The 24,003-nt window shown below is 34.9% G+C and overlaps 1 protein-coding gene across 1 annotated transcript in view; it reads right to left on the reverse strand.

Annotated features, from left to right (window-relative positions):
* Nucleotides 1-24,003, reverse strand: part of LRPPRC (leucine rich pentatricopeptide repeat containing) — a 92,293-nt gene that overhangs the window by 31,417 nt on the left and 36,873 nt on the right. The window contains exons 21-25 of the mRNA XM_054062893.1: nucleotides 22,712-22,842; nucleotides 21,216-21,301; nucleotides 19,385-19,589; nucleotides 11,213-11,337; nucleotides 10,480-10,586 (exon numbers count right to left, since the gene is read on the reverse strand). Coding sequence (XP_053918868.1) covers nucleotides 10,480-10,586; nucleotides 11,213-11,337; nucleotides 19,385-19,589; nucleotides 21,216-21,301; nucleotides 22,712-22,842 — 654 coding nt within the window. The remainder of the gene's footprint in view (nucleotides 1-10,479; nucleotides 10,587-11,212; nucleotides 11,338-19,384; nucleotides 19,590-21,215; nucleotides 21,302-22,711; nucleotides 22,843-24,003) is intronic.

A 24,003-nucleotide genomic window follows, 5' to 3' on the forward strand; every position in this document is an offset into this window, starting at 1 on the left:
TTGAGAAGTGTTTTCACATACTGCAGGTCTCAATCATCAAAAGAACATCTAGGTCAGATTAACTAAATCTCCAGGGCTTGCCTGATAGTCCATATTTGTCGCTTATCCCTTACCATCTTAGGGAATTTTAAACATTGCATTTAGCAGGAAGCAGACTTTCTACAACGCAGCAGACAAATACAGAATAAAAAATGTGATAAAAAAAAATTAAGTAAAAACTTGTTGCTCTAATTACTCTTCCAAATTCCCATTTACTGTTTTGATCTTGCTTGTTTCAATGGACTAAAAAAAAAAAAAAACACACCAAAACTAACCCATCTCTTATTGAATCTTACTGTTTTGTTGATTTTTTTTTTTCTTTTTTAAATTTAAGACATTCGTTGCTTTAAGCATTGAAAAATCTTTTGAGTCTCAAGCAATTCATACAGCACATAAACTAAACATGGAGGTTTTCTGGCTTTTACGTTCTCTTAGAATATAAAACAGTTGCACTGTACCAAAACAAAGATTCATCTAGCTTGTTACCTTCTCCCTAAAAGCACCTACATAATAATATAAACATAACAGAATAACAACAACAACAAGATAGAAACCCCAGCAATACTTCCCCCTTTGTTTTCTCTCACTCTCTAATTACTTAGCGTTCAAGCAGGTCACACAGTTTCTGGTAAGCAATTTCTCTTCCATGAGGTTTTCCCTGGAACCCCTGTAGGATTTATCATTCTCAAGATCTTTTGGCAAAGGGTTACCTCAACCACCTTCTGCAGAAAGCAACCAAAATACTACCACATTTTTGTTTTCAAGTCTAGCTTCTACTAGCCTCACTTGGAGCCTCTAGATTTTGTACTGGAAGACAGAGCACAATTGATTTCTCTTTATCCTCTCCATTTTATAATAACTTCAAGAGTGGCACACTTAAAAATTCTCCACCTCACTGTTTCTTCTCCAGACCAAGCAGAACTCACATACTTAGTCACATCTCCCATAAAAACCATTGCAAACTTTTGACCAGATTTGTTACTATCCTTCTCGGGCTCAACACACAACCCAGCACCAATTTACTCATCATTTCTTTACCTTCACACATGAGGGAAAACTAACCAGAAGGGGGAAAGAAGAAAGAAAAAGCTGTGCTTTTAGAAGAATCATTGCTACGCAGCACTCACAAATCATGCAAATGCAACAATCCTAACAATCCTAATCAAAAGCATTTGATTTGTTCTCCTCCTTCCTAGAACCAGTCACTTCAGACTGAACGGGTTCAATCACCATTAAAATCATTTTTACTTGAGCTAATTGGGCTACAAGAAAGCTCAGGAGGGACTGAACAAGATTGCCCAGGGAAGTTGTGGCTGCCCCATCCCTGGAGGTATTCAAGGCCAGGTTGGATGGAGCCTTGAGCAGCCTGGTCTGGTGGGATGTGTCCACGCCCTGGGCAGGGCATTGGAACTGGATGATCTTTAATGTCCCTTCCAACCCAAACCATTCTATGGTTCTATGATTATGTCTGAAAGAAAACAGACTGGGAAAATACCAACCTGTCAAAGAGGAATTTATTCTATGTTTTTCCATATTTTAGACAATGATAGAAATATTTGAGGTTTGTTCACATTAGTGTTCCATAACTGTTACAGGCAAAAAACAATACCATTTTTTAACCTAAAAAACTCCCACCCTTTAAAAAAAAAAAAAACTAAGCAATTTACAGAAGACACAGAAAATATTTGTATACTTCTCTCTACTTGCCTAAAGCAACCTTCTCCTCTTTAAGGAAAATTTAGTTCCAAATGAAGAAAACCACAAAAACCTACCAGAAACCTTGTGGTATTGTTAAAAAAAGAGAACTTCTAGAAAATGAAGAGTTGAGAATGCCCCATTTTTGCCAAAGCTGGCTTAAGATGCATAGTTATTTAAAATCCAGCAGAAGTATTTTTCACTTGGCATGTATGTGACGCAAGATGTACTGTTTTGTCATTTTAACCTTCCAACTCTGCACTTCCACAAACTACTGCTGTGCACTGGTTGGCAAAATAATTGTAGCACATTCTGGACAACTTAATCTAGCCTTTCACAGCATGACTTCACCATGAATAACACACCAATTCTAACCAATCAAGTTTAACTCTGCACTCCTGAAGTGTTTTATGTTTTCTAAATCCTTATATTTTCTTCCAATATTTCAATCTTCTCTTCAGCACACAGTTCTATGATAATCACCAAACCAAACCTATTGGTGAGAAACAGCAAAATTTTATAAACATCATCCATGTCGCACTTTCTGATGCTATTTTTTGGATAGATAGATCTATTCATTCCTCTCTCTGTAGCTGAAAAAAAACCAGTAATAATAAAAGACAGCTAATGCTGCTAAAGGAAGAAGAACATTTCATGATGAGTTACATCAACAGCCATAACAGACTTATGTTACCAGTACCAGAACCAGTTACTGAGATTTAGATGCCAAACCAATGTTTTGCAAGAAAATGCCTTACTTCTCCAAACAGACAGCCTTGAACAGACAGCTATAAGAACTGATGTGTGTCATTTCTAACAGCTCTCCCTAACACAAGCATGAGTGAAAACAGAACATTGATGAGAAGTTCTTAATTTAAAGATAGATTTTTTTCCCTGATTCCACAAAAACGTCTGTGAAAATCTCACAAATTCCATGCAGTTTCAATGAAGCCTGGAATGTTTTTCCACGACAGCTTTCTATAGAAAGTTTTTACAACATAAACCCGGTATGCTATGCTTTAATCTTCCCCTATGTTAACACTCTTAGCTGAAGTTCTCACTTCTAAGCAGTAAGTGTACTGCTTAATTAGAAAGTTAAAGGAATACAAGTTTTTGCACATTACATAGCTATTAAGTCTTGTTGATAGATGGGATGGTTAAAATTATCTCACACTTGTTATATTTTTGCTTTTCATTAAACATTCCATCTTCAAGTAGCTGTCCATTAGTTTTTAAAAAGACTCATTAAAACATTTACATAAGATGTTTATAAAATAATCTTAAATCTGTATTCATATGTATAAAATAAGTATACCATTTCACAGTATTTCTTAGATTCTAATCTTTATAGTATAATGTAAATGAAGAATCATAGTAGGATATGCAAAAATACAGAAGACTATAAGTGGTTCTGATGATACCAACTTTTATGCAACAGAAGTTTATAGATGATGTAGCTTTAAAGACTGAAGGACCTAAAAATAATCTGTAACAATTGTTACTTTTGTTGCTATCATATCAGCTATATAATCAAACATATAACTTCTCTATAGCTCAGCCTTTAAGTCATTGTACTACCAGGATAACGGGAAGTTACATCTGTATATGGCAGGCAACGAAAGCAATACTTTTTCTGTAAGTTCATTTTCCATCTTGAAAGAAGTTTAGGTTCTGTGGATTTCAAAAATAGTTTCTTTGATGATGGCACAGAAAGATAACCTCATTCACTTTATTCTTTCTAAACAAAGGAAAACCTTCTAAACTGCTCAGAACCAAGATAGGAAAGCAATTTTTGCCCAGAAATAAATGTAACTAAGAACACTCCAAGCCCCATAATACTAACCTCTTTAATGAGAAGCTCAACTGAAACATCCAGACACTTGCACAACTTTTTGGACAAGGAATAACTGTATGAAAGCTGGAATCCAATTAAACCTATACCTTCAATATAACTACTTTTCATATTTGATAATGAGGGCAAGTATTCTAATGCAGCAGCCGTTTTGAAAATCACAAATTGCTCCACTTCAAGTTACACCTTAAAAAACGACTGAATTATAGTGTATGTGATATTTTATTTGCACCATAGGATATTTAACAAAGAAACAGAAACAAGTGTACATATCTATACTTCCTAAGTCTTCTGTTAGAAACGATTCCAATTCAAGTTCACGCTTTCCTTTCTGCCTGCTCTACAATCACCCAATGTAGTAACTAGCCCACTTCTACTAGGCTAATTTTTACATAAACAGCAGCAGTAGCTCATAAAAAGAAAATGCAAAGCTTCTAGTATCCACTGGCAAAGTTTTTACTGTATTTTCCCCTCCTGATGTATGTATTTGCCTCAAAGCTCCTGTTAATGAAGTAGTCCACTGACTTTACCAACACAGTTAGTATTTGTTGAATAAATACTCGTGATTTTATTTATTTCACTTGAAATAGGAATATATGCTGCTTTACGTTGAGAAGACATTGAGAAAAATGTAAGGAAACTTGATTATTTTCCAAAAATATCAAAATAAAAATCACAAAAAGCTTTACAATTTCAGCACTACTCATGGCAACTGACACTGAAGATCTTCAATGTTTAAGTACTACTGGAATAGCCTACATCTATCAGTAAGATTTCAAAGAGAAATTATGCAGTGAAGTATTTTTATTAAAAAAAATCCTTAGCTAATAAGACAACTTAACAACAACAATCACGCTGGAAGAAAAGGTGACATCGCGAAGCAGCAAAAGCCATGCTGGATAACAAATCCTCAACCATGTTCAGACTCAAAACAGAGCAAAAATTTGCTCTGTGCATTGGAATGTGGTTTTATGTTGCATGATGAATGAAAAAAAGCATTATAAAACTCAGGAATATCAGGACCCTGTAACACAACAACCTCTTCCTCTCTGGAAGGAATTTGCTCAGTAGTCATCTCCTTTACTAAATGTACTTATTAGAAACATACTCATTTGTTTCCTTTTAAGAAAGCAGTATTTAAGAAATCTTAAATAATATGCAGTGTACTAGCAAACACTTTTTTACTAACCCCACACACACTCACAGACAAAATCCTACTTCACTAATAGCTGTATCATCGTCCGGTTTCATAAGGAGAAATAATGCTTTTATTAGAGTAATAGGACTCAACAGTTAGGAAAAAAAAAAAAATCTTTTCTTGTAATTATAGTGCCTGCATGTCTAAAAGCTCTTCATCCTTTCCGCTCCCTCTCAGCTGTATACAGTCACTCTAATAAAAGCTATTACACCCCCTACAAACTACTCCTCAATCTCAGATCACCCTTATCTAACACAATTTGCATTCAAAATTCACAAACATTTAAATTTTGGTCTCATCTCCTCCACTCTTTTTTTAACAGGACCAAAAATAAGTCTTTGTAGGTAAATTCACACACTAGATACAACCATCATTAAATTACACACTAAAAAAAACCACTAAAGCTTGCTCTTAAAAAAAAATCAAGAAAGCATCTTCTCGCAATAGTTTCTCCTGCATAAAATCAGCAAGAATCAATTTTATGATGTAGACTCTTGGAAAAAAAAAAGGAATCTGGATGAAAGAAGGTTGTAATCTCTCAATATCAAGTAGAAATTTTCTCATTGTTTTTATGGTAGATTAAATCCAATGGCAATTGGTATCTTGAGGTCTGCTGACAGTGGATGTCACAATTCTTTGCTTAAATCTATTTACCTCCTGAATTAACTTGACATCTGTTGATAGATGTATTCCTGTACACTAAAAAAACCCAAAACAGTTCCTTTGTCAGGTCTTGAAATTCAGCTGCAAACAACTTTTCTTGCATTTACTCACAGAGTAACACATTTCATTAAAATATTTCACAACCGTTTGTCCCTCAACTCTTCACAAAAGTGTACTGAGATACATGAGATATGGAATGATATATTTAACTCTTAAACATAAACAAGATATTTAGTATGAGACTAGAAGATGAGGAAAGTATCACACAATTAAAATCTAGTTAAAAGAATTTTGAAGCCATGCACTATGCATTGCCAATTTCAAGGAAGGCTCCTCTTACGGCAGCAAATTCATACAGGGTGGACTTCAACTAAAATATTTTGCCATACAGTTAAGATCTTTCGCTATATACCAAATACAGTAATCCTCTCTTAAGATTTCATTTCCCGTAAAACTACAAACAGAGCAGAAACAAGAGCTTTTACTCTTTCATTAAGAGAACCATTTTAATTTAATAGCTGATGTGAACTAGAAAGATTTGAAGAATTCTCTGTCACACAACAAAAAACAGTTGAACACCTCTATCAACTCCTAGTTCCAATCAGGAGTCCATAAACGCCTAACTAAAAGTAATTAAAGTTGGACCAAAGTGACAGACAACTATACTCGAACTTCCCAGCACAGGAAGGACACAGATCTGTTAGAGTGAGTCTAGACACAGGCCACAAAGATGATCAGAGGGCTGGAGAATCCCCCGTATGAGGACAGGCTAAGAGAGTTGGGGTCGTTCAGCCTGGAGAAGAAGGCTCCAGTGAGACCTCAGAGCGACCTTTCAGCTGAGAAGGAGCTCTTTATCAGGGAGTACGGCGATAGGATGAGGGGGAATGGTTTTAAACTGGAAGAGGGAAAATTTAGATTATAGATTAGGAAGAATTTTTTTACTGTGAGAGTGGTTAGGCACTGGAAGAGGTTGCCCAGGGAAGTCATGGATGCACCATTCCTGGAGGTGTTCAAGTGGAGATTGGATGGGGCTTTGAGCAACCTGACCTAGCCATGGGGGGGGGAACCAGATGATCTTTAAGATCCCTTCCAACTCAAATAATTCTATGATTCTATGAACTACTTTAGGCAGTGAAATCTTTAAACCTCCCTACAACATACAAACAAAGTAACAGAATATCAGGTGAAGTGGTTAAGGAAGAAGATTCTCCCAGGGTGGTGTAAGTCTTTTTCATTCCTGCTCTCCTGGATGATCTTCACATCTGTCCAGGTCTCAACCACCAGTTCAATCAAGTTACTAAAGCAGCAGTCAACACTGGAGTAGACATAAAGGAATTCCAATTGTTCTGTTATAGCAACAGGTAAGAAGCTGTGGATTGGAGGGATTTGGGGGGCTAGGCTCCAGAAAATTCTTTTACCATTTATACCAGACTTAAAAGAATACTTGACCAAGAACTTTCACAGACTCTGATCTACCTGGAGAAACACATATGAGGAATTACATAAGATCTCTCTCCATGAGAAAACGTATTGAGATATTTGCAAAATAAGACAAGATTTTACATGACAGTTGAAGAAAACATATTTCTAGAAAATACTTTTTCCCTAATCCTGTTTATTGAAGACTCATATCCCTCTCTTCTAGCCTTCATTAGTTTTAATGCAGTTTAATTTAGTTGAAGTAAAGGTGTATTGACCTTTCTTCCTTTTTTCTCTTTTTCTGTTACCAAGTAACAGAAAAAAAAATCATAAATAAGTAGAGACAGATTTGATGACACAGAAGTCACGCTTTGCCACTCTGAAGGAAAGCAAGCTAGCATGTGACCTAATAGTAAGGGGCAAGAAGAGAGATACATCAGCTTTGTTTTGACATGACCTCTGAAGGACTCAAGATGAAAGCTAACTTACCAGCTGATATGCAATTAAAAACTAGAGACCAAATCATGCTTTGATATACAACAGCACCCAACTGCAGAACTTGCACCCATTGGAAAGCAAAAGAGCATCTATCAGCACATCCAGCTACCATCATAACATCACGGGCTCAAGAAGCTCCAGGCACAGCTAGAATAAAACAGACTTTTACTTTACAAACCAGCCAAGGCTACCTCACTTGGAAGCGCTGTTTCCAAGAGAGGCTTCCTTCTCTAGCTACCTGACACAGAACAAATGAGTAGATGTTTAAAAGCTTAACAAGGCAGCCTAATAACATTTCAAACTGTTACCTTACTAACCAAACTCTGAGGTCTTTTAACTCAGCTGCTTTCCCACCCCACACCCTCCAGACCAGTCTTCTCAAACACAGTTTCTCTTCCATTTAGCATTGCTTCAAAAAGAGACTCAAATCATTGAATCAGCACATGCTTCAGTTTACTTGTTCTGGTATCCATTAAGCGTGTTCTTTGCCTTGCCTCCTTTCTATTCACCTTTTATTGCCTTTTATACTATCATTCTCTGCTTAATCTTGCTGTCCTTCCAGCAACCAGATGACCCCTAGAGCTTTCAGCTTTCTTGCTATGATATCCCATAACACAAGTATATACCTATCTCTATGCACGCGCACAACACGAGACCAAATCACACATGTACACAACTCTGACCTAATTTTTATAATCTCACTCAAATCTTACCCTTCCTTCTCTTCCACTATTTTCAACCAGTTGTATAGTACCAAAGACTGAGATATAAGAATTATTTTCTTATTCCTGAGGCTTTCAAAGCTCCAAAGCAGCAGTTGTCACATAAGCATCTACTATACCTCCGACTCCTAAAAATAGCAAGAGCAAGCAGAGACAATGGTCTCCCAATGATTAACTCCCTATCTAAATAACCATATCCTCTGTGGTCTTCATTTCCTCAGCTCCTAAATATTTTTCCAGCTTCATTTCTACCCTTTTACATACTCTTTATTAAGTCCATAGATACTCATACAACAAATTTATATCACTAAAATAAAATGAACACCATAAGCAGTGATGCATAATAGAAGTATGTGCTGAAAGGTAATATATGTCTAATATGCAACAGCATCTAAAAATATAAAGTGGCACCACCTGATCACCTTTAATGAATACTATTTCATAAGGAAAGAAAAATCAAAAATCAATCTGAGATGACCAACAAGAGAAGAAATATTTTTGCAAAACCCACTGGGCTAGAGAAAAAGAGAGATGTAGACCTTGTACTTATCTTCCACATTATGTTCATTAAGGCTTCAACTTCCCAACAAATAAAAAAAGCAATCAGTAACTTATTCATGTTTTAAAACAATAAAAGCTGTTTTCCTCTTCAGCAAAATACCAATATTAAGATCACTTGCTTCCTCTCCCACTTCGAAAAAAAGTACTTTGAAAACACTCAACACATTGTTACATAATTAAAGCATATGTAAAATACAACACACCAGATAGTAACTGATTTTGTTTCACTTTATCCACTGGTAAAATACATGCATAATATTGCTAGATAAATTCCAATACTCCTAAAAATTCTGGAATTTAAAACCTCTCTTTCTCAACAGCACAGACAAAGCTGTAAGTTCATACTTCATGAAAGGTAGATAAGAGCAAGAAAATCTACCCTAAATAGCATAAAAAGACAGGAAAATGTCCATTTAGTCTACGGCTATCAGGTGTTAAATTTATGTCTAAATGTCTGTTTGTGGTTACTAATAATTTATGATCAATCACATAATATTGAGTATTTGCAGAGGTAATGACAAATATGAAGAAAATGAAAAGTTTCAAAACCCCAACAATTTCATAATTCACTTAATATCCTACTCATGTCTGCTGAACTGTAGCCACCAATACAAGCTTTGAGAAATCAAATGCCAGTATCAAAGAAACAGCTGCTAAATCAGAGCCAGTACACCAGTTTTATTCATGTAGCTTTAATTTTACTTTCAATTCTCAGATTTCATCCTTTTACCTCCTATATGCTTTAATTGCTAAAGAAAAACTGAACTACTGTCAGATACTTCTGTCAGATACTGATAATACTATTCTTCTATATTATAAGACTGAGCTCCAAAAACCCCTCTGAAAATGAAAATATGAATCTTCAACACCGTGCTTAGCAATTTCCACGCAACCCACAGCAGGATAGTATTGTTCCTCCACAGACAAACAAGCAGATCTTCAGTTAAGATTTTTGAAATGCAAGAATTCTATTAGATAATTCAACTAAGGATAATCGGTATTTCAAATATTGTAGGAGGAATCAGGGAAAAAGCATACTTGGTCTTAGGAAGGAAAATACCTCAAAAACTATGTTAGAGCTGGGTATGTACCCAACTCAAAAACGATGAGGACAAAGTATTACTTTTTCTGCAAGATGCCTCCTCCCACACATTAACTGCAAAACTTATGCAGCATTTTGAAAACACAGAACTGTGTTAAGAAGAAAAATAATCACAATCTGGGCAGACTCTGCAGCTGCCCCTTTGACTTATCAATTTCAGTAAGCACAATTTCAATCAAGTCTAGATAAAATATACTAATCCTAAATAGACCAAGTTTGTCACCTACCACTTCCTATAAGCTGCTTACTATCCTGAAAAGAGAGAGAGAGAAGAAATGCGAAATTAAATGCCAAACAGTAGCAGACAGCGCTTGTTTGGCTGATTAACTTGTAGACAAGCATTACAAATAAATCTGAGCATGGTCTGCAGCAAATTAAATTCCAGTGCTTTTAAGAACAAAGAATTCCTTCGGAAAGAGGATTAGCAACTTTACACCCAGGAATGCCAGTTTAATTTAATTGTTCCACAATCCGATATTTAATATGCAAATATCATTTTGATATATAACAGTGAATTTGAAGAAGTGAGGAAACAATTTCAATATACAACAAGACTCTCTCTCTTCTGAACTGTAATTATACAAAATAAAGCTGGTCCAGTTTTTATTATTGGGATTGAATTCTATTAACGTGAATCAGAACAAGTCTAATTAAAGGTTAAAAACTTTAAATATTTCTAATTAAGAGCCTAAATAGCTGCACTATTAGAGTGTTATAGTTAAAAACCCACCTCAACGACCTTCCTAGCCTCTTTGTATTTTCCTGTTTGCAAGAAGGCAAAGAAGAGATCATAAAGAGCCATCATGTCACCGTATTCTCTGCTTATAAAATCTGAAACTAAAGGCAGAATAAAATTCATTAATTTACTAAATATATTGAAACATTTTAACATATACATCAGATTCTTAATGCTAGTATTTTCCAAGCATCACAAAACTCCAAGAATAAGCTATAGAGAAATAAATTTTGAAACATATGGAATGATTACAACCTAATAACAAATTTGTTGTAGTTTTGCGTTTGAGCATATTTAAAATGTTTTTCTGTTTATCCACTCTATATTTTTAATTACATTAAACAAAATAGACACACTACATATCGCCATGCTCTGCTGGTAGAGAGTGTGGATACAGGATTTCTTAACTGCACAACTATTTGAAGAACAGATGCGTTGTTTTATCTTTGTGTTGCATTACTCTTAAGGTGTTTCTTAATAACAACATACATATTAGGAGTAATCTTTTAGAGCTTGAGGCTTTATTATCCAAATATTAGCATTCTTCTACATCTAAAATGAACATTTCAATCTGAAGAAGGTAGGCATCATTTAAGTGCTTTAAAGTTACACATACAGACACAATCTTTTTTCTTTCAGTTGAAACAAATTATATACAAACCATGGGAAAAATGCCTCCAGAAAACACTCCATATAACCAGACGGCATTTGACCATGTGCAACTAACCTTTTTGCAGAAGATCAGCATCTCCTTTTTCTATCAGTTTACAGTAGATGTTATGAAGCTGAAGAATTTTACCGTACTTCTTATAACAGCTGATTAAAGCTTCCAGAGCTGCAGGCATGTCATCCCTTGTGGAATGAAACACAACAAGAATAAAAACAATCAAACATTCCAAGCAGGAGCAGTGCATGTTGAATCTACTTTAGTCTTGAAAATTTCAAGGAAAACTCATCCAATATGCTACAGCTTTTTTTAAATAACAGGTAAAGTTTTCCTACAAACAAATACCAAGTACGCTTGACAGCCACAGACATGAAAACATAACTACAGATCTATGCTTAAACTCGTTGGCTGTATAATTTTTGATTGCATGACCACTGTTCACTACAAATTAACCAAACGTGTGAACATTCTTCATCGTTGGATGCATCTAATTTTTGAAGTAAAACTCTTAAGTTCTGCTATGTACTATTGCAATAGACCCCAATTCCACTGAAATTTCAGTTTGTATTTAAGGGTTCTATTTTTCTTATTAATAAGTATTACTGCACACACTGTATTACATCCAAACGTCTGTTTACACATTTTCAATTTTTAAGCTCTTTAAAGTTTTTCCACAACATTTTTATTTCAGTGTACATCTCCAGAGTTAACCAAGTTAACTACAGCTCTTTAGATTGCTTTATACTTGTTTTACACTTAACAGACAAGCTATAAATCAGCTGTTGATTTCCATTTCATCAGAATTCCAAGGCTAGCATTTTTCCATTCTATGTGAAGATCAGAATCCAACGTATATTTTCAGCAATAAAAATGTGATTTTTCTTTTTCTTTGCAATTAATTCAACTATTTATTAAGGTAACAAAATGTATTTTACGCTAACCTATCCATGTCACGTAGAGCCATGGCACTAATACACAACTATGGCACTAGTAAACTAGTGCCGAAGATGCTGACTCTTCTAAACGCACTTATTCAGAAGCCTTTCAGCAGTAAGTACTAGTAACAAGTGTGATATTCCCATTGCTATCTCAGTCCTTTTGCTGACTTTTTCCCCTGTGTATGCAGTATTAACGCCTTCAGAAGTATACACAGCTAAAATGCAAATCTAAAAAGCCACAAAAACAATCAGATAAGGAACTTAAAATAACAGCAAATAAAAACCAACATGCTACACTGTACAATTAACAGAACTAAATCATCTGCTGTAGACCTTTTTTCAAAGGATTATAGCCCAACCTAAAAAAAAAACCAACAAACCACAAACCAAAACCAGAGCACCACCACCGAAACACTGCTAAAACAGTACGTGAAGTTATTCTTGGAAGTGGAGGGTTTAAACTGAACTTGAAACAAAAATGACTAACACAAGATGTAGTAAGTAGCCAAACCATCAAAAAGATTGCATTTTAGACTTCAAAAGGCTTACTAAATAAAGGGTCCAGTAAGAAAGGGGGGTGGGGTGAAAATAAATAAAACCAAAACCCACACTACGCATCAGCAGCTCAAGGCCATAATACGACTAACTTGAAATAACAATTTTGCATTCTTGAAGCAATTTCATTATTGATCAACTAAACCTTAACAAATTAAGATATTACTGTTAAAACAAGCCAAATTCAGATGTCCTTGCCTCACAGTGCATTTCTTGTGCAGCACAAATTTCGCTTTCTCAAAGAATGAGCTGTCTAGATTATTATATAGTATCTTCATCTAAGATAATATTTTAAAAATTTTAAAAGTAAAATAAAGAAGAAGAATTAATTTTGTTCAGTAATACTGGCATTCTGAAAATCAACCTAAGATGATGGATTTCTACCTTATCCCCCTTACTGAGCCCTGTTTACAGTGCATCTTCTGGCACCCCATGGAGTCATTTGAATTTTTGTCATTTGGGGTGAAGACTAAATTACAGGTTAATTTCAAAACTGCAAGTAGATGTTGCAGGCTAGATTACTGTCATAAAAGAGAAATACTATGGTAGTTACCATAGACAGATATAAAGCTTTATATAATCAGTATTTTTCTCCTGCTTTAGATGCAAGTTCAGTTAACATCTAAAAAAAAAACCAAACCAGTTTTACAGAAAACTACTCAATTTATAAGGAGGCACAACAGCATTTATACATTCAAATTGAAGTTTTCAGTGATAAATCTAGCTTTTCAGATTGATGCTCAAACAACTATAGTATTGTCTTGGCTGTATTCCTAAAGGATTAAAGTGACTGTTTTTAGGTCAAAGCTATCAATAAATGAATGAATAATTGGAACGTCATTCAAACAGGAACACAGAGTTTTCTAGTCTCTAAATGAACACTTTTGAAAGCATTAATACTGTATACGCTGGGAAAAAAATCAGCAAAGAACTGAGACGACAAAAACTGAAATATTCTGGTGCTTACTGCTCAAAGGCATCCGAATAAGTCTGTATTTAACGAGGTCAGTATCTTATGCACTAATGTACCAGACATTTGTTTTGAATCTATCAAAATCTGATATATTTGTTCTGCTGTATTCAAGCAACCAACCAGTCACCCACAGTTTACTAGAGAAGGCATTTATAAAACAGATAAATATTAAAACTGGCAACAACTAGCTAGAAAACAATAAAAGGTATAAAAGCTCAGCCTCCACAAAGAAAATTATTTGTACTACACTACTGCAAAGATAAAACATCAAGCTTATGCTTGCACTTGAGCTAACAGGACTTATTCAACAACCTGCAGTACTTCTTAATTGCTACAAATTGCAATTAATTCCAAACTAGCAGCAGCAACTAATTTTGTAAGCATTTTTTATAATCTTGTTAGAAAAGCCCAATAAAAATAAGGAACTTACTGAAGGCTTCAGATTTCGAGTATAGGTAACACTTTAATGCTTTTCGTGTTACGACTCACTAACTTGAAAAAAGAACTGCATAAAAAAGGTCCTCCACATTTTAAGAAAATGCTATTTAGACATAAGGATTTTAAGTTAATGAACAGTTGTACATTTGAAAATATTTGGCAATCTATCTATATGAACTTCTGTCTGTCAAACACCATTTTCTCTTTCCAAAGGATAATTGCTACACTACCACACTCAAAGCCTGGTCCAAAATTACTTTTTAATTTAATAACAGGATGAATTGAAAAAAAAAGGAAAGAAAGACCATATACTCATAGGCATGTTGGAAAAATCCGATTTTCAGTATCAGTCTGGACAAAATAGTATTTAAAAGGTGCACACAGATGATCCATGCTTCAGTTTGATTGGGCCAGATACTATATAGCTTTAAGTCACACTCAAATATCATCTGCCCAGGTCTAACACCGTTCCACTTACAGATTAGGCGCATTTTTCCCTCTCACTGAAACTTGTTCTTTTAAAAAAGAAGATCTACTATTATTTTTGAATGACAGAAGGAGCCTCAATTATCACTGTATTATACTTGGCCCTTATATAATCCCACAAGACTCTTACTTTGGCATTATTTTTCAACTGAATTGACGCTAGGGTCAAGATATCTTACGTTTTTTGATTCATCTGATTTCTGTTTAGGATGTCAATGGAGTCCAAGACACTATGGGGACAATCTTCAAAATATTCATGTGGGCAGTTTCACTCACAAAGCCATGTGAAGAGACAAAATTACTCATACGTCTGAGCACTTGCAAAACACACTGTGGCAGGACTGGCTATAAGGTGGATGGATATAACAACCCCCTTCAATTTCAACAAGCCACTCCCCTCTTGCTTAAAGAATGTAGCACTACATCTAACCCTTTTACTTGTAATAAACAACTTTCCCAAGCAGAGAGTCTGCCTGATAAAAATAAGACTCCAAATATTGATTTTAATTGGAATGAAGTGCTGCAACATTATGCATAAAGCTTTACTGAAGTGGCAATTTACCTAAGGGGTTTACTGATTGAAAAGCTCTCAAACCTGAAATCACTAGAGAGGTAGAAAGAAAAAAGGGACTCTCTTGGGTGGGGGTGGAGGGTAGACTGGTAAAACAAATCCCTCTCTACAAATCTGAAGCAGATGTTAGTGTAGAGGGAAGTCAATTCAGCAAGGTACAATCGGCTTTAGAAAAATTATTCTGTTAAAAGAGAACAGGCTCTTGAAAGAGCTAAATGTTTTTTCTGTTCATTTGCTATACTAAGGAATCTTCAAGGAGACTGGTGTTGCAATTACAACTAATCCTCCCCAAAAAATTAACTGTGTTGAAGGCTTTGTAATTTCCCTAGGTACAATTTAGCTGTCACTTACTTTAAAATTTACTCAAACATGCGTTCCGAACAGCACTAACTTCACATGTCAAGTGCTTTCCAGCCAATTGAGTCTAAACTGGAAGTCGGTGTTAAACAACTGAATGATTAGACAAGATAGCTCATTTCCCTGCTCTTTTGTTCAGAATAAAATGCCACATTTACATTATCAGACTCAACAGGATTTTCTGACAGAGGGAGAAAAAACCCTAGTGAACACTGTCCGTACAAAGCACATGAAGCCTGTCATTTACCAATCATCCTTCAAAAAGCAATAGCCATGAATGTAACTTAATTACGACCCAATGATCCTTGACGAAAAATCATCTTATCACTGTCCTGTCCCCACAGGGCAAATGAGACACTTTTGTCCTTTGGCACTGATGATGCTAAATTCCTAATTGCAATAATGGAGTAAGAGAGCCAAACATCCCTAATTTCATTGCAACACGTAAAGAGGTTTAATGCAAATATTTGAAATAAAGCCGCTAAAAATTAGAAAAAAACCTTCTCCCCACCAAAGATACATTTCCCCCACTAAAAAAAAAAATCACCTAATTTAAAAATATGTCTTTTTTTACAAGTTTAAAAGTCAATTAACTTGTATGCACTGCAGAATCTTCTCAAAACAAGATCACAGGTGAATTTAACCCCAGGATAACAACAGAAGAAAAAATGTTGAGGTACTGGATTCACGCTGTGTCGACTACATGAGAAACGAAGCAAAATGGGTTTATGCAAGATTAATCACAAACTAGCACACAATGCTTTACCAGACAACACTGTATTAAAATACAATGACCATTTTTTTAAAGAATCACACTCCAGCTGTAGCCTTTTGCTCATGTAAAATACAGCTATTAACCATTTGCATTCACTGACTTAACACTGCAAAATATTTTGTTCATGCAGTCTGTAACATAATATCTTCATACTTTCCTCTGGCTAAGAGCACTTCTGAGATGGGTAATTAGTAAATTTCCAACCTGAATATATTGCACTTTCCTTGTTTTCTCACAGGCAATATTATTTAAGGACAGCACAAACAAACTTATATCAATGAAAAGACAGGAACCACAACAAGTTTTTTTAATATATGTATTCCTATTTTGGGTTCTACAAAACTTGGCTTGTGTAGTTTTCTTGGAAGACAAAAAGAAAAAAAAATAAAAAAAAATCAATCAGTAGTTAATTTATCATCCTGCAAATAGGTATTTTCAAAATACCAGATAGCACAGGAGCAGGTTAGCTTCACAAATCTCTTCAGTTTTGTGAAACGGCTCGTGTTCAAATAGTTCTCTCCTGACAGTTGGTAGAGAAGGTAAAAGCCGAAATTACATTCCTTAAAATAGTAAGAAATTTTATAGGGTCTAGGGAACACAACCTTTTCCAATTATTATCAGCTGGAAGAACCAGTTCAAATGTAAAACGTGTTTTAAAAAAGTACAAGCTCTTCACACCTTTGCAGGTTTTGGAAACTAAGGCAGATTTATCATCTTGGACGACAGAACAAGATTCCCCATATGGACCATGTCAATTTTTAATGTGATTTCACCATCTTGAGAAACTGGTCAGGGTCATAAATAAGAACCATACAATTAAAAGCAGGAGGGTGGTTTCCATGATAGCATGAGTTCTCTTTCTAGTTACTTTAGCTAAATACTTCTCACATTACTAAAGGCAAATGTCCATGCTACGCGAATATTAGATTTTGTTAGCTTTTGTCAAGTTATACTGTGCATCATCAACAATTCTTCTTTTCCATGCTCTGCTGCAAACTGTCACTTTTAACATTCACTGGGAATTAACAAGAATTTCAGAGCAGTCAGGATTGGGATCAGAATATTCAGGACTGGGTACAGAAGGAAGGAGTAGACGCAAACATTTTACATGTACAATTGCTGAAATATTCAAAAGCAAATCACAGATTCCTTTACAAACAATTACGAAGTTTGAAATCAATTAAGAACACAAAACACTAGCACAACTGCTGCTGTGGAGCATTAAAAAAACATCCCAGAGAATTTCAGAGGCATGCTGATGACCTGCAGCTAAATATCAGCATTTTAGCATGATACTTGAGTTGCAGTATGGCAAACAGTAAGCACCACTGCTGCAAGAAATTACTAACGCTTACGTCAAGTCCATCATAACTTTAAAAACTCTTATCTCCAAGACAAAAAAAAAATATCAGTGAAATTCAATTATTCCTCCTAAGCAAGTTATCCGGAAGAAGGAGCTTCCCCCTTCTTTTCTCTTTGACACTAGAGAGGAAACAAGTCTATCCACCCATAAGGGGGCAAAAAAATACATGAAATTAGCTTACTTTGTATTGTAATTATATATATGAAATGTATTAAGAGTCATACAGGTCAGCATCAATGACTTGTAGACATACAGTTTCGCAGTATGGAATTAGTTTCTCCTTCAAAAATGTACTCTCATCAAGAGTCCCTTTATTAAAAAGAATAACTTCTAGGAAGTTTTACCACACATGAGAACCCAAAGGACTGTGGAATCAAACTAAACTAAAAAACAGTCTTTACTGTCCCCCTTTGCATCCACACGATTACATCTTTATTTACATCATCATAACCTACTTCTGATAAGAACCCAAGTAGCACCATGTACAGCTTGCATGTCAACGTGCATAAAGCAATTACATAAAATGCAGCTGTTCTTACCGCACACTGCAAAGCGTATTGGATATTTTTCTGACACATTAGTTACATATGATTGCAGTTAAATTACCTTCATAAACATCCATCTTGCCTTGTGATATAACCAAGGCAATGCTGCTGACTGAAAAGATGTAACCTGTATCCTTAATGTTGATCACTATACTAATATACTAGTTTTAGAAGATAATCTACATGCATCTACCAAGGGCTGCATCTTTTTGACAAGAATTTTGAATACAGAAAACATCATACAGACCTTGCATTCCCAGATTGCCTACTTCTACCTGTTAACATTCATATCCATCTTTGAGGCTGACTTACACAACACTACAAAAAATCCACTTATTTCATAGTTATTATATGCAAGACAAGAACATTTCATATACATGAACCAAACTGCACAGAATGGATCAATCACTCTAGCTGCAAGTGATCAAAATCCAGCAACTACATCAAAAACATAAGAAAAAAATGAAAAGATTACGCATATGGTACAGGAAGTGAAAAGGGACTCTCGAATCAATTTTAATAAGAAACTGTTATATAATTTCTATGTACATTAACTCAAACATCCTACATCTCAAAATGAAAATCTATGCAAAGGAACATGACATGTGGAAATACTGACACTTCCTGCCAAATGAATGCATGGGCTTCCTTTTCTCTATTAAAACTACTAGGGGAGAGAACAAAATAGACAAACCAGACAGCACTTTCATTGAATTCCACATTCAGCAACAAAGCAGTCTATTGGCAAGAACATCAAATTATTTGAATTATCTGAATTAAAATATATCAGTGTTCAACAACCACCCTTCAACTCACCTGAGATGTATCGGATCTCACAGCAAACTAATGCTCTTTTGATGGGAAAACACACACTACTTAACCACAAAAGCTAAGAATATGCCTATCATGCTCTGAATAGCTATCTTGTCAAACAGACTTCAGAACCAATTAATTCATAAGCATATTTCAATATATAGCCACTTCATCTCTGATGTGTCCATAAAGCGGAGACTGTGACATGACATATAGCTGATAAAAACACTTATCTAACTTAAGGAAACGTATTCATTACTATTCTTAGATCACTTACATATATGTGCGGGCATGTGTGCTTGTTTATATGCATGAACACTTCTAAACATGAGTGTGCAGCTGTGTATAGCATATACAGGTCATATAACACAAATATCATATCATAACTTGTTTCATCTAAATCCTAAACATCGCTTACTTTTCAAGGTGAACTGTAATCAGAGGGGAATGAAGGACAGCAGTTTCCGCCACCCCCAGGTTCACAATGGTCTCATGTAATCGATTCACTGTTTCAACTTCACCTCGTATGGCAGCAGCATTAAGGATGCGGAAAAAAGATGCAACTGTTCTGTCTGAGATAGGAACATCCTTCTCTTTCATCTCCGTTAGAATGTTAATAGCATCTACAATGAAACAACACAAAAGACCCTTAGGTAATTTCATGTAGGGAAAACAAACTGCTATTAAAACAGCATTTCAAACCCAGCAGGAATGTAAATTCTGGCGTATAATGCCGATTTCAAGTTAATTACTACTTGCATTTCTAAACGAGACTACAATTATAAATCCACAATAGCATGGTTTTATCATTTTGCTGCAACTTTGACTACAAATTATAGATAGGAACTGTGTGCCCACTCTGCACCACATAACCCTGTATAGTCTGCCCTATAGCTGCAAGATTCTACTAAATGGATGCTTTTATCGTTCAATGCTAACATCTGCTAAATCACTCCATTGTTTCTTCAGCAGATGGCTTGTCACGAGGCCAGATAATAAAGATATGTTTACACTGTATATACAGCCAGACTAATGGTCTGATACCGATAGGGCTTGTTTGCTGTGTCGATACTAATTAGCCAAGGAGAGCCAATGAAAGCTTTCTAACAGACTGCATGTTAAAACATTAGGTTCATTAAGCTTCATTAGTAAGGCAGAAACAAACATTTTGGTATATGGAATAAGTGCATTTTTATAATGTTCTTAATTATTGCATAGAGAGAATGTTTTGACCACTTTACATTTGGCTACATTTATGAATTGCTTTATTTTCTGAGGGACATTTATGTTCTTAAAAGCAAGCTAATCTTTTCAAACTGCTTTAGTGTAGAGGTGGTCATGATCCGATTTATTATGATTTGGAAAACACCAGTTTTGTATTTTATTTTTCTAACAATAAGATGCATAAGAGGCCAAGACAAATTTCAAAGAAAGATCTTACAAGACAAAAATGACATTAGCTTTTTACTTTTTTTGTACAGTGTTTTCTATAAAATCGTAACATTTTGTGCTTAGGCTTCAACTACACTTCTATGGTTCAGTATTCTACAAAATCATAGAACTTAATATTCAGAATCATCTTTTGAAGTTTATGACAGTCTGGAGATCTTTTTAAGATCAACCAAATAATGTAAACTACAGAATTATATTAGACTAAATTACAGAAATTAAAGAGCTAACAGCTTAATGCAAACATCTAGAAATACAAAACAGGCAGTTTGCAGAACTCATTAAAGGACAAAATTTCCAGGCAGTTTGACAGATTTGACTCTAAAATTCAATAACAAATACATAAGAAAACTAACAGAAAAATATATACTTTATAAAAAGTTAAATGACTTTTTTGCAGTACTTGGCTCTTATGAGAAGGTTATGTTTATAGGTTTTATGTTCAGCCTTCAGACCTTCTTAAGCAAAAACAAAGCCATTAGTCTAGGCACATACGCAATTTGTGCCATAAGTCATGATCTTCAAACTCAATCCAAACAGCAATGCTAATAAAAACTAGCTGCAGAAATGCAAAAAGCACTGAGCTGTGCAAATGTAAATGACAAGCTTGCCAATCCATTAAAACTAATGGCCTGCACTGTCCAAGCATCTCTGGTTGAATTCACATGCAAATTTGTATGCAAAATGTTCAAGCACTTTTCAGGACATGATATACCATTAATATCAACTCACATTTTTATTCTTGAGGCAAGATACCTTTATTATATAGCAGAAACACACAATGAAAGCAAATGGATTACCTTCTACTCTCCCATGCTTTGCTAAGACTTCTACCAGTGCTACATACTTTCCAGTGTCAAGAGCAACAGGTGAATTCCTAGGGAAGCTAGCAATTAAAACATTAAGAATTGTATCAACAGAAGTTCACGTTTTATGGATTCTGCTTAAATCTTTATTTTTAAAATTACATAGCAACAAACAGCATTGAGGGCTAAAACTTATAGTAAGTATTCAAGGAAAAACGTGATAGACTTGCGATTTAAAAAATAGTATCCACACATATTCCCACCCCCAAATCCCAAAAGTTATACTTTCAAAAGCCAAATAGCTTAATTAAATACTTAGTAGTTATTTCATAACAAAGTATTTCCCAGAAGCCTGGGAAGAAAACTCAGTCCATGTGACTGGGGCAGGGCTATACTCTTTTAGATAAAGAATGTGAAACTTTGCCTACAGCAACAAGTTAAAAGCTACTATTTTGAAGTTGCTGTAAGTATTTATTTTCTCGTTTTTTCTGGAAGTTTTAAAATTAACCCCTTCTCTTGTGTTTCTTTTTGTAACAACTCTAAGAGTCATTTCTTAGCAATATTATGCTACACTTGAGGTAGATCAGTAAATACACACTACTGCAGTGAAGCTGCACTAGAAAATTCAATTTTATTCCATGCAAGCTCAATATGGGGATTGTGTACGAGTGGTAGTACAGCTAAAAACCAATACACTACCGTTATTTGCAGAGGGGGAAAATTCTTTATATTCATAGCTCAATCATTGCCAGGGTTTGAAATTATATGCAAAGTGTAACAAGCACCTGCCTGGTAACTTACTGTAAATATCAAAGCAAATACTTTGTGAATGCGTGTGAGAGAGAACCGGAAAGTAACACAACTTGTTCTACATTCACTGTAGCAACAGACCAGAAGCAGGCTTTCAAGGGAAAAGGGAAGGGGCAAATAGAAAAATCATCTGTAAGATTTTGCTCCGGGATAGGTCATGCATAGCATGTTTCAGCTGGGAGATAATTTTCACAGCCAAGATACAAAGCTCTAAAAATAAAAATTTCAAGTAGAGTGCTTGTTGACAGTCCTAAAATAACGTCACTCAGAAGCACTGCTAAAGACAATATAAGTGCAGCATATTCTATACACATTTTAGGTACTTCCTAATGGGTACTTTTAATATAATCCTATTTTTTTCCCCTTAAATTAAGCCAAACTTTAATTTAGACACTATGTATGTTTAAAATAAACAAAACAGATAGTACACAGCAATTCGTCTTTTTTTAATAAAAAAAAAAATCACTGACCATACAAAGTAGCTGCTTCTGATGGTCAATTATACAAAGCAAATATTTTCTTTCTAAAAACTACACCCTTGACGGTTTTAAATGCACATACATTGGTGGGGGAAACTAATTAAAAATGGATGAGGGGGTTAATACTCAACCTACTTAATTCAACAAGGTCTGTGTATCAGCATAAATCTCTGTGACATGTTTCACTGCCGGTGTACTTACACTTTTTCTTTCAGGTTCATTGCCTCTTCTACATTATCATGTCGACAGCACAAATTTATTAAGGCTGCATAGCCACCGACAACCATGTCCGGTTCATATTTGGCTTTCACTTCAAGGGCTTTTTGCATATTCTAAAAAAGGAACAAAGCAAAGATGTGAACTAGAGGAAAAGCCAATATGACATTATGATTCTTATATGTTCAGCGTGCAGTTACATGACTGCTTTAGTGCTTTTAGCAGTAGATGATCACATTTGAATACACAGTGCAGTAACGCTTTAGCAAATTTTAAGAGTAATAGTTATTTTGGAAAAATTAATATATTTTTCTAAAACACCTTTTAGATTAACTTGAAAGTAGGTTTTTAAATGTTCTTGCTTTCTGTTTATATTTCTACCATGTTTTAATGTAGTATTTTTTTTTAATCCAGGGAGACACGGTAATATGATTAACCCAAATTCTAATAGTTCTTATTTATTTGGAATTCATAGCAATTTTCACATGGTACACTGCCAAACACATAACAAAACTACTTTCTAAAGAATAAGAAACTACTTAACGATTCCATAGAAAGCTTATTTCTTTTTACACATTCCTATTCATATACTTGACCACTGTGAACTTACAATGGTGTTTGCTTCTAGTCTTATTTCATATGCAAAATCTTAGAGACAGACAGCTGAGAATCACTTTCTAAACTGTATTCTTTGTACCAGAGAATATTGTGCTATCACCTGCACAACTGTTACTGTTCCTATATATACAGCTTTATAGACAGGATCATACTGAACAAGAAACTGAATAAAAGTGTGGTGATACCCCACAAATTACAGACACACACTAAATGAATGTAAACTACAGCTGGACGCCTGCCGAATGAAGGCAAGAGACCCTTTATCTCAGAAGAGCTTTCCTCCTGCAGGAAAATGGAATTTCAATCCCTGCATTAACAACCTAGTAATATTTGAATTGCAAATGACTAGTGCATGTATCAGTTGCTTGACAATCTAGATATAAGAGACCGGAGCCATGGCTTGAAAGGACATTTGGCATGTATGATAAACCTATCACAGCTGTTACTATCATTCACTTTGCAGATTATTGTAAACAAACTTCAGCAACCCCAAAACATGCCATTCAAGGTGTTGTTGAAATTAGTTAACCTTTTGATTTAATTGCTTTTTGCACTTATGTTTGATTTATAAGCATCAAACCATGAAACCTCAAGCAATGCACTTGTCTTTGCTTCACTATGTCTTTCCATAATACAGTCATTTACGTTACTTAAAAAAA

Source organism: Cuculus canorus, chromosome 3 (genome assembly GCF_017976375.1).
Source record: "Cuculus canorus isolate bCucCan1 chromosome 3, bCucCan1.pri, whole genome shotgun sequence".
Taxonomy (NCBI): Eukaryota; Metazoa; Chordata; class Aves; order Cuculiformes; family Cuculidae; genus Cuculus; species Cuculus canorus.